This window comes from Talaromyces amestolkiae, assembly GCF_001896365.1.
Source record: "Talaromyces amestolkiae strain CIB chromosome Unknown scaffold4.1, whole genome shotgun sequence".
NCBI classification, from domain to species: domain Eukaryota; kingdom Fungi; phylum Ascomycota; class Eurotiomycetes; order Eurotiales; family Trichocomaceae; genus Talaromyces; species Talaromyces amestolkiae.
In genome coordinates this window covers 1,103,506-1,118,373 of record NW_024468040.1, presented here as the reverse complement: position 1 = coordinate 1,118,373, position 14,868 = coordinate 1,103,506, and the positions used below count along the sequence as shown (strand labels likewise).

At 47.4% G+C, this 14,868-nt stretch overlaps 6 protein-coding genes across 6 annotated transcripts; 2 read left to right on the top strand and 4 right to left on the bottom strand.

Annotated features, from left to right (window-relative positions):
- Positions 1-282: 282 nt before the first annotated feature.
- On the bottom strand, positions 283-1,328 carry BHQ10_002949 (uncharacterized protein; the record flags this gene model as incomplete). Its single annotated transcript, XM_040875150.1, has 4 exons — positions 283-542; positions 596-801; positions 855-1,124; positions 1,192-1,328. The coding sequence occupies 4 exons, from the start codon at positions 1,326-1,328 to the stop codon at positions 283-285; spliced, it is 873 nt and encodes a 290-aa protein (XP_040731453.1).
- A 704-nt stretch (positions 1,329-2,032) lies between these two features.
- Positions 2,033-3,286, bottom strand: BHQ10_002948 (uncharacterized protein; the record flags this gene model as incomplete). The annotated part of the gene is made up of 1 exon (XM_040875149.1): positions 2,033-3,286. The coding sequence occupies one exon, from the start codon at positions 3,284-3,286 to the stop codon at positions 2,033-2,035; it is 1,254 nt and encodes a 417-aa protein (XP_040731452.1).
- A 26-nt stretch (positions 3,287-3,312) lies between these two features.
- On the bottom strand, positions 3,313-3,837 carry BHQ10_002947 (uncharacterized protein; the record flags this gene model as incomplete). Its single annotated transcript, XM_040875148.1, has 1 exon — positions 3,313-3,837. The coding sequence occupies one exon, from the start codon at positions 3,835-3,837 to the stop codon at positions 3,313-3,315; it is 525 nt and encodes a 174-aa protein (XP_040731451.1).
- A 1,436-nt stretch (positions 3,838-5,273) lies between these two features.
- On the bottom strand, positions 5,274-6,512 carry BHQ10_002946 (uncharacterized protein; the record flags this gene model as incomplete). Its single annotated transcript, XM_040875147.1, has 4 exons — positions 5,274-5,567; positions 5,617-5,811; positions 5,879-6,341; positions 6,430-6,512. 4 exons carry the CDS (start codon positions 6,510-6,512, stop codon positions 5,274-5,276), a joined length of 1,035 nt encoding a protein of 344 aa, XP_040731450.1.
- Positions 6,513-8,423: 1,911 nt separating this feature from the next.
- BHQ10_002945 (uncharacterized protein) lies at positions 8,424-13,032 on the top strand (the record flags this gene model as incomplete). The annotated part of the gene is made up of 3 exons (XM_040875146.1): positions 8,424-9,488; positions 9,552-10,241; positions 11,314-13,032. The coding sequence occupies 3 exons, from the start codon at positions 8,424-8,426 to the stop codon at positions 13,030-13,032; spliced, it is 3,474 nt and encodes a 1,157-aa protein (XP_040731449.1).
- Positions 13,033-13,324: 292 nt separating this feature from the next.
- Positions 13,325-14,676, top strand: BHQ10_002944 (uncharacterized protein; the record flags this gene model as incomplete). Its single annotated transcript, XM_040875145.1, has 3 exons — positions 13,325-13,397; positions 13,461-13,526; positions 13,583-14,676. The coding sequence occupies 3 exons, from the start codon at positions 13,325-13,327 to the stop codon at positions 14,674-14,676; spliced, it is 1,233 nt and encodes a 410-aa protein (XP_040731448.1).
- Between the last annotated feature and the right edge of the window lie 192 nt (positions 14,677-14,868).

Sequence of the window (14,868 nt, the reverse complement as noted above, 5' to 3'; positions counted from 1 at the left end):
ACTTATGCAAAAATCAAGGTCCAGTCAATTTCACGAAAAATTTAGGACATTACTAAATAATTATGTGCATCTGGGATATCCCGATGCATAACAATATTCCAACGCCAATCATCCTCCAGAGCCAAGAATACATTGACGTACAAATGAGTATCCAAAACAGAGATTATTATTACAATCATTAATTCATGAGCATGCAATGCGTTTCTATGTAGATAAATCGACTTGGGGATCTTTCCACACCGTCCACGGATTATCAATTCAGTGGGCTTATTTCTTAAATGATTAGAAGTCTCGGGGCACATGTGTGCCGCTCATGTGGTGCCCGTTGACGACTTGGCCGCGGTAGGTGTTTCCTCGATCGCCCATGGAGTCTGTAGTCACGGGCTCTTCGTACGTGATCTCATGCTGAGGTCCAGAGCTAGTGCTCGGCCGGCTCATGTGCAGTGCTTTCTCGCCCTGTGGAATATGATGGCGAGTGCGTACGGACGGAAGCAAATCGATAATGAATGAAAGGACGTAGAATGTAAAGACCAATGCAATGACTACAAGAGTTAGTACGCGCCGTTTCAAGACAGAAAGGAATGAGTTTACGTACCCCATTCGAGAATAGCAGCCGCGTTTGTGACACCGTGTTCCTTCTGGTTCAAGACTCCAAATCCAATAGCGAGACCGAGCTCAATGATGATAAACAGGAGTTTGATCCAGAAGCTGATGAATAGCACACGGTGTTGTCGCCGATATGTGACACCCAGTCGCAGATATTCCATACAGATGAATATAGCGCTAAGCAAGTAGCCTCCACTATTTTTTCGTCAGAACAATACTATACCATTGGGGCATAATGAACTACTCACATGAACACTCCTAACATCGAGTCATGCACATTCTTATAATCGACGTCATTAAAGATCGACAGCAAGATCAGCCCTGCCGCTCCAATGAACGAGAAAATGATCGAGATGATCGAGCAGGCCTTATCGAAGCGTCCTTTGTTGCGCACAAGCTGTCCCGAGTGTCGTAGCCAGCGCTCTGACAAGAAAGAGAGATCTAGAAAAACGACTGTGACCACGCTGCCGGCAATGAAGAGAGGTTGTATCCCAGTTGCACCGATATCTGAGATGTATCTAGTTTGCGGCTAGATATTAGCAAAGAACTGGTCAACAAGGCAAGAAATGTGGACAAGAGGCTTACGGAATTGTGCGGCTTGCGGGCATGTTGCTGTAATGAGGCTTTCCCTTGACTGCCCAGGTCGATAGCATCGCAATCAGCATTGCGAGCCACATGCAGGCCGAGATGACGGGGAAAACCCAGAATGAGATGATCCACATGGTTGCGGTTTGTGTGTGGGTATGTTCTTGCAGGAGTCGAAGTAAAGCTGTTGGCTAGGTGGATTTTGGTATTATAGAGAACGCGCAATTCTCAACGAATGCGACGACAGGAAAGAGACGGCGCGAATGAGACAGTGACCGATGTATAGACTTCTCTGGAGCGAGTGAAGCCAGCGAGGGATAAAGCATACCACGTAAGGAAAAGGGAAAACATAGTAAATATTAAGAGGTCCAAGGGGGTAATATAACTTATACGTAGTGAGAGACTAAGAATGCGGCCAGAGCGGCCATGACTTCATAAGTTCATCGCTGGGCGGCTGGCCGAAAGAAGAAGGAGATGAGCCCAGTGGAGCACCGACGTCATCGGCCGCCATGGAGATCTCGTGCCGCGATCTGCACACAACAAATGCTTCTTTCTGCCCTGACGCACTACATACTATATCTACTATGTATGTAAACAACAATCGACAACTAGTTACTCGCATTATTAGATGAATAATTAATCTATATACAGAACATGCAACAAACAGAGAGAAAATCTATAATCATAATTAAACCGCTCTAGAACTCCTGCCACGAACAAGCCCGGGCATAACATTTGTGTACGCGCATGTTAAGCAAAAATGGTGAAGATCAAAAATCAAACAAAGGGTATGGCACGAAAATCAGATCTCAAGGCAGGCACAATTTCACTTTTTACGTAGTTACCGACCACGCCGCCGACGAGTTTCGCGGTTCCCACCGGAACCCCCGCCAGCCACTGCCGTGCGCCCTCCATACGCGCGAACAGCGGGTGGCTGTGTAACTTGCACTCCCTCATCGTCGTCGTCATCATCTTCGTCGTCGTCGTCGTCGTTTTCGCTGGCGTGGTCGTCGCTAGAGTCGTCTTCAGATTCGGAAACTTCATCGGGAATGCGACGACCTGTCGAGTTGACTGCTTCTCGGCGAGGAATGTTCTGACTAGCAGCTGTATGTGCATGGTTGGGATTAAAAGAAGATGCATCCGAGGGAACCGGTCGACGGCTCGGAAGGCTAGCGTAGCGGGGATCAATAGGAATCGTTCCGTATTGCTGTTGCAGATATACAGGGTTGTCATATGGATACGGCAATACATTAGACTGGGAGCGTTGCCGAGGTGCCCATTGCGGATCATCAGGTAGGGCACGAACGTAAGGCGGCTCACGTTCGGACGGGTAACGCTGCATATAAGTCGCTTGATGCATGGGAGAATTAGCGGAAGGCTGCGGGCGTAGAGATTGCATAGTCGGGGTTCTTGGACGAGATGCTGAACTGGTCGAACTATTGTTCATGGATGGATAGATACCGGTTGGCGGACGTAGGGGGACTCCAGAGAACTCATTCGTTGAATATTGGCTTTGTGAGCTTCGTCGCGATTCAGAAGCACCACTTGCCCTGGGAGAGGCCTTCGCAACCGATTCTCTACTTTTTGGTCGTCTATCGTTTGCAGGCGCACGACCAGGAGAACCGATAGGAACAGTAACCGTAGCTTTCTTGTTGTTTGTGATTCCCTTTCGTCTTCGTTCCAACGCGTCCAGCTCTTCTTGAGAAAGTCGAACGTTTTTCTTGCCCAGCATCTGAGCACGTCTTATCCTCTCCAGCGCCTTCTCGACCAACATTTCTTCCTTGTCTCGCATTGCCAGTTGCACTGCATACGCGACAGTGCTATCCGCATCGTCATCCAAATCAAATTCCGCGCCATCCGATAACTCGCTCTCGTATTCATATCCATTACTTCTCAGCCGCAACTCACGAGCGCTCGCCTTGCTTCCAATCCTTCCGTTCCGCCGCGATCCATCAAACTTCACACCATTATAACCATCATCCACCTCACTGTCAATCTCCTCGACACGCACACCATTGAAATCCTCCCATTGTCCAGCCCTCCTTCGCGCCTGATTTCCCTGCCATACCCCTGGTGGTCTTCCCCATCGGGGCATATCGTAAGGAGTTCGCGGCCGACCACCTAGACCGCCTCCTCGGAAAAAGCATTCTCGATAGGCTTTTCCATAAACGCGGCATGACCGAGAGTAGTCACGCCAGTAGCACCAATCAACCAGAGAGCAAACGCGATGGGAGATGCCCAGAGACCGAGAGGAACAGCAATGATCAGCAATGTGGTGTAGAGCTGAGAGGTACTTGCGCGAAGAAATCCGACGTCGAGATCGCGACCGTCGAGTTTGCCGATCCCGTACATACCACCGGCGACCAATACAATGACAAAGAGAAGAACGGGGTTAGTGAGGAGACCGTAGATGCTCAGCATGAGGAAGACGACGAAGTAGTTGCTGGAGAAGTAGGACAGGTTGTAGTTGACACGGCTCTGCACTTCGCTAAAGTCGGCGGGCTTCGAGATACGCTTTATATCGAGAAACTCGGAGATGGGTTTGAGATTGGCAAAACGCGAGCTCATCGATGTAGAGCGCATGCTCTGGAAGCGGTCGCCGAAGCGAGAAGTGATGAGGTCGACGGGGATCTTGAATTGGGCCATTGTTGTTGGTTGACTGAAGAATCAGACGGTAAGAATATAAAGAATTAAAGGAGTCTTGGGTGGAAGACCAAAGGCCTGAGTTTAAAAATCGCTGTTGCAATGATTGAATGAGGATGTTTTGAGAGGAAGGCAGAAAGTTTCAAGACAAAAAAAGTGAAGCCTAATAGGAACGCGCGATGGCTCAMCTCAGCCAGGGGCAACCGCGAGCCAATCCGCGGCTGCCAAATTCCCCCTATGGGAGAAACCCAGCCGGAAAGGGCCTAGCGCGATCGAGGATGGCTTAATCAGCGATTTATCGATTCAGCAGCATCTTTTCCCTCGTACAATAGAACTGTACTTCGGGTCACCCAGACATGGCGGTAGAAGAGAGAAAAAAAGGACGGGAGAGACTTCCATTAAATACGAGACTTCGGGAAAGATTCCTTCTCTCTTTGACGGGTTTTTAGCTTTCGCTTGGCCGGACTGAAATGCAGCCAACCCCGCATACGGCATTCAACAACCAAGGCGGACGTCCGTTGGCATTAGGCCCATGATTATCGAGCAATCACAGTGCTGGAGAGTCAAGACATGTCAGATCAGGTCCACCGCCAGTTTCCAGTCTGGTTTACTTACTCATCACCGCAGCATCTGTCCTGGTCAGCATTTTCCAAAGTCAGAGCGAGCTGACGTGTCATATCGGAGGATATCCCCCCATGATCACGGCATTCTCTTTGACCCAAATGGCAAGAAGAAGTTCAATGTTCAACTACGCTATGAGATCGAGACATGACTTGGCCTGCACTTTGTTGCCATGGCTTTTGTCTGAACATGGTGTGATTAGGACGTGGCATCCTTTGAACAGTTGTATTCGGCCAGCACAGTGTCCTATAGTAATCTTACAGTACAACTAACTTAGCCAACCCCTCATTGATCACGAATAACCACCAAATAGCGTCAGCCATGTCGATTGGACCGGCCATTGACTCAGTCCACAATTAATGCCTGAGGCATAATTTATCACATCACGTGCTCGGTTGAGACCTAAGCTGAAGCAGCATTCATTCTTCTCATTTCTCGTAGTTGTCTAGTCGGAATATAAGTATTCTGAGGATTCTTCAACGTTTGCGTCATGCATGCAATTATCGAATAGCAGCCCAAATTAATAACGACGTCCACCACCTCATCTTCCGTCGTCATGACCGATTCAGCTCTCCTTGTTCGTCCACGTTTCCACAGATTTCTCCGCCAACGTGATGACAGACTACTGTCTCCCCATCTAAGATTGCGCTCAAAATGCCCATGACGGTGATGAATAGTCCCATTGATTGGGTTATACAAGCTCTGCGGTCGATACTCCCATTCTCGGCGTCAAAGGCACTTAGTTGCCGAGCTACAACCTGCCATGAATACAATTACCATTTCAAGTTGTATTTGGAATCAACAAGATAACATATTATCTACTCAAGTGACATCCTTGACGACTCGCGAGCGCTATCATACCGACTCGGCAGCTCCCGAAACACAAAAGACTGTCGCGGAATCTCACTCTTCCGATCGAACACCGACTGGAGACCATGCTCGAAATTCAATACGCAGAAGATAGCACATGCCGTTGCGAGAAAGGTGAAAATTAACGCTACAAAGGCGAACAGTAGCATCATATATTTTCCTGGGGTGTTTGCGAGCAGGCTATGTCCGCATAGAACGACGATACGGGAGATGATATATGCTAGGAGGCCGAGGTAGGAGATCTGTTCATGTCAGATTAGTTTTGCCGTTAAAAGAAAGATGAAGACTCACTATAACGATGACAGTTCCAATCCTGTTCTCAGATCGGACAAAGTACACGCTCAGAACCATGATCATAACTACGGCCGGAATGAGAGCCATGGTCAATGAGAACTCGGGCTCGTTGAAGTGTACGTCGACCAGATTGTACTGGATTATGAAGCCAATGAGGAAATAAACGTCGAATATGATCAAGACAAGGTAGACCTGGAGCCATTAATTTGCTTTCTCCAACATTGAAGCTCTTGGAAGCGTCCACTGGTGGGCTATGTACCTCGTATCCCCTATACCTGAACCGAACTTTCGGATCCCCCTGCACACACTGATATATAGCCCACGAGTACTCCTTATGCAACCGATACGCAACCGGACACACGATCGCAGTCGCAATGCCAACAACAATTGGCACAGTCACCTCCGTCGGATGAATCTCCTTCCACAAATCCCGCGATAAATCCACCAGAGGCTGATTGAGAGAATCTCGACTTCCCTGGATCGTAATCACGTTTGCGTGCATGGATGTGTACTGCAGGATCGAATATGCGAATATGCAGGCTTTACTGACACAGATCGCTACCAGTAGAATGTTGCTTTTGTCGTGCATGAGTTTTAGGGATATGAGCGATTCGTAGAATACGGCGAACATGATGAGGGAAAGATTGACAGGTATGAGGTAGGAGACGGGGACTTGGTTGCTATTGGGATGGAGCCATGATTCCCATTGAGAGAGGTTGTAGCTAGTAGACGAATTAGATATAGAAAAAGTATGAATGCATCACTCAGTTTGCGTGGACGATTGCTTTCATCCATGGATGTAAAACTCACATCTCCAGGACCAGCACGGCCACTGCTTGCACCCATACGGTCCAACAGAACCATCGCTCATTTCTCGAAGTCGGCCAATACATGACGCTCCTCGGATGCCCGCAAATGAATTATTGAGAACATGTATGTACCTTGATGATGTTGGCCAGGATAAGGAATAACTTATCTTTAAAATTTAGTCTGAAGGGCGCAAATTGTGGCTTTATAATAACCCACATCTCAGCCTCCTGCCCTATGAAAATGGGGCCCTATGTGGACTACCGGTATGGGGAACTGGACTCCGGAGTACCTAACATTGAATTGATGGAAAAAATTTTGGGATAAGTATTACATCCACACCCATAACCACACTTTCGATACTCGTGACTTTTCGAAATTCTCCTCCTTGATCTCTATGCATAGTCATACCTATACGTTCCTACTCGCATCGAATTTGCGTGGTGTACTTGAGATTCTATGTAGTGTGCTTCTCATTCGGATATTTTAACATTCGGGTATTTTAGCGGTGCGGATCCCAGAATTTTTACAGTTGCTTGTCCTTTTATGGTACCCTAGAGCCCCTGTCTCACATCGCTACCCTATCATATCGAATTCTTCAGAGGGGCTTGGCCGCTTTCAAGACAACAGCCTTATCTAAAAATTGGCCATAGGGCGACGAGGGAAAGGTCGCATTGCTTGGACCGAGTCACTGTACGCATCGAAGTTCTGATCAAAAGCTCAGTGGAACTTCTCTTTTTAGTGGCGGCCGTGGTTCTACGTCATGATGTGCTGTATGTATGTGTCTTAGGCACTTTTCTACGGCCGCTGCATACATCTGCTTAGAATTGTAAGATACATGTAGGCAAGGTATGTTTGAATGGTGAAAAGACTTAACGTGCTGGATGTGCGTGAATGTAAATTTTGTAAAACACGTATAAATAGTGTCGCGTTGTCACACATGGACTGCCGTAATGCCTCAAGAGATTGTCCGAAGCTTTATGCCCTGTCAGTAGGTCAGAATAGGCTGAGTCTAATGAGCTCTGGCGATAGTACTAAACTTGCATTGTAATTCTAGTAACCCAGAGGGATTGAACTTTTATTGCAGGGATTCCGAAGAAGTTAGAATAGACTGAGTCTAGTGAGCTCTGGCGATAGCACTAAACTTGCACTGCATTTTTAGTATCTAGAGAGATTGAGCTTTTTCAACGGGGGTTCCGAGTATTAGAGAACCGCTCTATGTAACTCGGGCTGTAACTTGCACCCTGATAACTCGATTTATAGCTAAGTAAAGCATAGTACACATATACCAAATTCAGTCAAATGAATCTAAAGGTTCTAATAACACTGCTTTAAGAATATCAAGGAGATTTAAAAGATAAAACAAGGACATATAAAGTGTTCTAAATAAATAGCATGGAGTAATCCCTACTTAAATAATATTTTTAGTCTATTCTATACACTACAGTATCTTTTAGACAGACTTATCCCATAACAAGTTGGAATAGGCTGAGTCTTGAGATTGATGGCAAGGACCATTACCGCACTACAATTTTAGCTCTGTGGAGGAGTGAATGATTCGGGGCTCTTAGGGCTCCCATAGCGTTGAGTGGTGACCCGGCCCCAGCGCTAGCGGCTGCTCTCTTTTAAGGCGCCTTCCGCTATTCAGAGCTGATTATGCAAACCATTTGTTACAACACCGCTACTTTTTGATGGCTGGATTCCAATTACGACAGATCAAGTACAATTGCCGGAAGTGAACAACTGGACTCGGCATGATGTCTACCAATACTGGTATCCGTAAGTTCTACTTCGTTTGCTCGCCTTAGATCGCAAATATCTACGTATGAAAGCCAACTTTTCATCCTCTAACATCCTCTGGTCTAGCGGCACGAAGTATCTATGGCTGCTGGACATGCAGAGTCCGAAGGAAGAAATGCGATGAAAGCCGCCCGCTGTGCACTACTTGTAACTCTTTAAGGCTCAAATGCCACGGCTACGGACCAAGACCAGAGTGGATGGACAACGGATCATTACAAAAAGAGAAATCCTTGGAGTTCAAGCAGATTGTCAGCCATACGAAGTGGAAAAAAGGAAAACGAAACTTGCTGCATACAATACGCCGCTCATCGCAAGACCGGAATGCCCATAACAATCAGAATCGAATAAGTCAATTGAATCTTAATCAAACGCAGACTACTACCGCATCTAATTCAACAAAAACACAGCTGGGACAATCGCATTGCCTCATTGGTGAAGATAAAACCGGCGACGAATCGACCGAGTCAGAACGAACAAGCTACCTTGAGCAGATATGGAACGCACCACCCCATGACGGCATTATTTCATCTAATTCTGTCTGTTTCCGCGATCCAGGGTACTATGCACCAGTCTCGCTATATCCGAGAGATGTCTCGCCACCATATGGGCCAGGTACTTCGGCCTCAGAACTAGCCGCTGAGCAAACGAGCGCTATAGACTGGGTCGATGTTGCACCTCAAGAGATATTGGAAATGACCATTAATGGCGGAGACAACTCACACCATTCCGATGAAATGATGTGGAGTATGCCGCAATATACCACCTCGACCATACCGATACTTACAGCTCCGGACTACTGTATAAACCCATTGAATACGTCCCCGCGTGGACAGACCTCGGTGTCAGATAACCCTACACCAAGATGTGCAACACCTAAAACGATAACGCTAGACTCTCAAAAAGAGGATGCTTTGTTTATGCATTACCTAGACGATGTATTCTACACCCAGAACGCCTTCTACAACCCAGCGGACAAATACAAAAGAGCTTGGTTGTTTTCAGTCATCAAGCAAGTCAAGCCAGCTTACTATGCAACCTTGGCTTTAAGTGAACGCGACCTTCTCATCTCCTCGATGCCTCAAACTCAAAATATGGATATTGAAGCTTTGACAGAGCGGTTAAGGGCCAAAGATAGCTACTATGACCTCGCGGCTCAAGGTTTGAAGTCATATCTCGATGATGCTCAAAACTTGCAGGGCCAGAGCGACTTAGCCCGTTGCGTGGAGGGTCTTACATCTATTCTTCAAGTTCTATATTGGGAGGTATGTAATGCTTATTGATATTATGGCACTGCACACCCATGCTAACAATTTTTGTAACATTAGCTTTTGGCTGGTGGAAGCAGGAATTGGCAGGGCTTTCTTCGCTCAGCCTCTCCTCTCATAGCCCCTCTTATAAAGATGCGACTGCCCGATCAATCGAGTACCCAGCCCAAAACGCAACAAACAAGCAAAAAACCCTTGACTCCAGAGCAGGACGGCGCCACATGCGTCTTGCTTGGATCTTTTATATCTCTGGACATCCTCGCATGTGCATCAACGCGTAGTGCACCTTTCCTGGATATCAACCATCTCCAGGCTCTAAGTCAACTCGGTATCACAATGGAGCGTATGATAGGGTGCGAAAACTCCGTCTTATCACTCATATTCGAAATCACCGTGCTGGATAAATGGAAGGCACAGTCGCAGGCAACACACAAGCTAAGCATTCTCGAATTGGCAAAACGTGGTCTACATATTGAGCAACGTCTTCAGCAAGAGTTAGCAGACCTCAACATGAGCACAGAATCATCACCACAACCATCGAATCATCCTTCGGTGATTCATGCCACCCCGTCCCACAAAACAGCCACCAAGGCCTATGCTCTTGCTGCCATCATCTACCTACACGTCGTCCTATCAGGCCCCTACCCCGAACTTCCAGAGATTGCAGGGCCCGTCTCTGACGCAATAGCGCTGTTCCGAATCACTCGAGACAATCCAAAGTTGCTGCTGAACATGATCTGGCCGCTATGCGTCACCGGATGTATGGCGGCTGAAAGCCAGCAAAGCTTTTTCCGCCACCTGGCTGCGTCATTTTCTCCGAGAAACATTGGCGAAGAGTCATTGCAATCCCTGTCAGCATCTACAGGGACTTTTTTGGAGGCAATGAAGATTATAGAGCAATGTTGGCATACTAGGAAGAACCTTCCGTTTGATTGTGATTGGGCTTCGATTATGGATCAGAGTGCTTGTTATGTTTTGCTTAGGTAGATGTATATGCATCATGCTTGTTAAAGTCAAACCTACTTAATAGCTCTCATCTTGCTATCTAGGCACTTAAGGACGTTGTTACAGGTAGATACCCCTATTCAGACAGATCTCTTGTCATCGGCGGCGCGCACACTAAAAGAAGCTGATGCATATTGTATCTGGAGAATTTGACAGACTTGAGTGTTTACTGAACGTCACAAAGCTCTCTACATGCTGACCAACACATAAAAATAAAGTAGATAAGGGAAGGGCTGCCTGGACGATAGCCCATCGGCCTTTGGCGGCGGCGGCAACGTTAACCCTAAACTGCGCGTCAACGCTAAGCCAAATCTAGGATGTCTGCGTTGATACTTCTGATTGGTTGGGGACTCTATACTTTACGTCTCATCCTTTTTTACATAGATTGAAGTTGACGAGCCAAAGTCTATGGACGCGATGTTGGAAAGCTGACATATGCTGAATGATAGCCAAATGCCTGCTTACCGCGCCTCTGTAAGTGTCGGGATCGGCGGTCGAATGGAGTCTTTTGACGCCTGTCTTAACGCACAGTCTCATGCTTGCTAGATTGCTTCCGTACGGTATGCTTTGTATTGCCAACTTCTTGTAGTCAGTATGAACAGAAGGCACCGTATTGTTCCGAATTCAGGGCGATTTGTTCCTCCGTAACTCGGGGAGTTTTTCTTCTCCTGGATATGAGCATCACCAATAACTACCTATCTGGATAAGTATAGAATCTTTCTCGCATGGTCATTAAATACTTACCTTCAGGCGCTCGAAAATTCCTCCTCTCAGCTGACTTACCTTGCATGATCAGCTTTGAATGTCAAGATCATAGACAGCAATTATGGATACCAACACCTTTGGCACCATTGGCCTCGACAAAAACCACACCTCTCATCCCCTCAGAGGCGATGAAATCCATGACAATGTCCACAATGCCTTGAATGCAGCAGTAGCACCCGACCCCGAAAAACAAGCCATCAAGACCAAGGCAGAGACCGCTCCTCGCGAAATATCAGGCTTCAAATGGGCACTCGTCGTCGCAGCCATCTACAGCTCCCAATTCCTGTTCGCCCTCGACAACACAATCGTCGCAAACGTCCAGCCAGTCATAGTCGAGCACTTCAATTCCGTCGCAAAGCTCTCATGGATCAGTGTTTCGTTTCTGATTGGTTCTGCCGGCACAAATCTCATCTGGGGTAAAGTCTATGCTCAGTTCAATGCCAAATGGACTTATATTGTTTGTGTGGTTGTCTTTGAAGTTGGATCGGCTGTCTGTGGAGCTGCACCGTCTATTGATGCGTTCATTATTGCTCGTGCTATATGTGGTGTTTCTGGAGCGGGTATGTATGTCGGACTCATGACACTGCTTGCCGTTACAACGACCATTCAGGAACGTCCCATGTACGTGAGTGGTGCCGGTTTTACCTGGGGTCTCGGAACGGTCCTTGGTCCTATTATTGGGGGAGCTTTCACGGACTCCTCGGCCGGATGGCGTTGGTCATTCTATATCAATCTCTGTATTGGTGCCGTGTGTGCTCCCGTCTATCTGTTCATGCTCCCATCGGACAAGGATCCCCGTCCTGGCGTTAGCTTTCTTGACCGTGCTCGTGAGCTAGACTATATAGGTGGTACCCTGCTCACTGGCGCTTTTGTCTCTGGTGTCATGGCAGTGTCTTTCGGTGGAGTGATGTTTCCCTGGAATTCCGGAAGAATCGTCGGCTTGTTTGTATGTTCTGGCGTTCTCTTCATACTCCTTGGCATCCAGCAGACACACACAATTTTCACAACTGCTGCGCGCCGTATAATGCCCGTCGAATTTTTCAAGATGCCCACTATCTTGACTCTTTTTGCTGCAACAGCGGCGGGCGGAACCGCCATCTTTGTTCCGGTATATATGGCGCCTCTCTTCTTTCAATTTACGCGAGGCGACTCTGCTCTGCAATCCGGTGTTCGTTTATTGCCATTTATTTTCATCATGATTGTAGCGGTTATTGCCAACGGTGCCGTACTCTCCAAGACTGGAATGTATATGCCATGGTATCTTGCCGGAGGAATCCTGATCGTCATTGGCGCAGCACTGATGTACACCGTCGACATTTCAACCTCCATCTCGCACATCTACGGATACACCGTCTTGATCGGACTCGGCGTAGGCCTGTTTTCTCAAACATCCTTCTCAGTTGCTCAAGCCCTTGTGGAGCCTCACATGATCCCAGCTGCCGTTGGATTCATCTCATGCGCTCAGATCACTGGGATCACATTATCACTTGCTATCGCGAATGCGGTTTTCTTGAACAAGAGTGAAGAGGGTATCAAAACCATTCTGCCCGATATACCCAGCGCAGAGATTGAGCAGACAATTGCAGGAGCGCAGTCTACTCTTTTGCAGAGTTTGTCGCCAGGTGTCAAGCACCAGGTGTTAGAAGTCATTGTTGATGCTCAGAATAACGCATATATCCTTGTAATGACCGCAGGTGCCTTGGTGACTTTGCTGGGCCTTACTATGAAGCGTGAGAAGCTCTTCATGGAAGCTTCTGCTGGAGGTGCTTGATGTAAATCAAAGGGGCTGCAGAGCTCTGAGGAAATGGAGGTGCATAGATCAGATTGACGACAGTAGATTCGCAGCAAGTATTCGAGTTTTTAGCTCTGATTGAAATAACAGACTAATATCAAAGAATAATAATGAATAGAAGGAGACAGAAATTGATTGGCTCAAATCAAGATGATGACTCTAGCCTGATATAGTAAAGCGTATATCCGTCTGGCCCAAAATAAATGAACAACATTGACATGTGTCCGTATGGAGGTGTGTGTTTCGCATGTTGTCAACTTGAGAACTCACCATGCGGCATACAGCTTTTCAGTTCCTGGTTGTGGCCATTCTTTTTGTGTTCGTCGCAGCCTGGACCAAAGAAGGTACGCCTCCTTCAACGTGTCAAATTCATGCGGACGTTTAAACTGACTGGAAGCTTTTCTTAGACCACGAAATCTTTCAAATTCGAGATGAGATATTAGCCAAAGAAGGCGCCAATGTCACATTCTACGGTAAGACTACTAACAGGTATATTGTGTAAATGCATGCTGACAAAGACAATCGTCAGACTTCCTCGGGGTCTCTCCAAACGCAAACCAAGATGACATCAACAAAGCCTATCGCAAAAAGTCCAAACAACTGCATCCCGACAAAGTAAGGCGCTCCTTCGTTGCCAACAGCTCACGAGGGGATGGCAAGCAAAAGGGCAAAAAGCCAGGCGTCCACGTTTCCAAGGGACCATCGGAACGTCAAATCGCAAACGCCGTCAAAGAGGCCACCGAGCGCTCCGCACGACTCAACACCGTTGCAAATATCCTTCGAGGCCCTTCGCGTGAGAGATACGATCATTTCATGAAATATGGGTTCCCGACGTGGAAGGGCACTGGATACTATTACTCTCGATTCCGACCGGGTCTTGGAAGTGTGCTGCTAGGTCTTTTTGTTGCGTTTGGCGGCTTTGGTCATTATATTGCTCTTGTGCTTTCTTACAGAAGACAGCGGGAGTTTATGGAGAGATATATCCGTCATGCAAGGAAAGCTGCCTGGGGAGATGATCGGGCACTGGGTGGTATACCCGGTCTTGATGCTACTGCGACTGCTGCTCCGGCCGCCGCACCTCAAGCAGAGGTCGAAGAATCACCCGCGGCGATGGCATTGAACCGTCGACAGAAACGTATGATGGAGCGCGAGAACCGCAAGGAAAGTAAGAAGGGGAACAAGAGTTCTGGACCAAGTGATTCAGCACCGGGTTCTGGCACAGCTACCCCTGTTAGTGAGAATGTGGCGGGKGCATCAGGKACTAAGAAGCGCGTTTACGCGGAGAATGGAAAGGTTCTGGTCGTCGACTCGATCGGCAATGTCTTCTTGGAGGAAGAAACGGAGGAAGGCGAGAAGCAGGAATTCTTGTTGGATCTTGATGAGATTCCTCGACCGGCGATTCGGGACACGTTTGTATTCCGTCTACCGCGGTGGGTTTACCACAAGGTGCTCGGCAAAAAGGACCTAGAAGAGCTTGGCGAAGCTGTTGAAGGATTGGATAATGTGGACGCCAATGAGCAGGACATTATCGCCGACACTGAAGTGACAAAGTCAACTTCGTCTAAGGGATCTGCTGCTACTGCAGCCACAAGAAAGCGTGGCAAGCGGGGCCAGAAAAAGTGATTAGACAGTTCAGGAGTGATCGAAATATTGTGTATAAAATATTGCCAGATAGGCATTGCTTCATAAAAAGAAAGACTTTACATTGGCCATTTGACCCGTGAGAGTAAAGGTCTCCAACCAAGCTGAAATGCTGCCAATATCAAATATTCGATTGCCCAAGTCTATTGTAATCTTTGCAACAGTAGCGGTCAA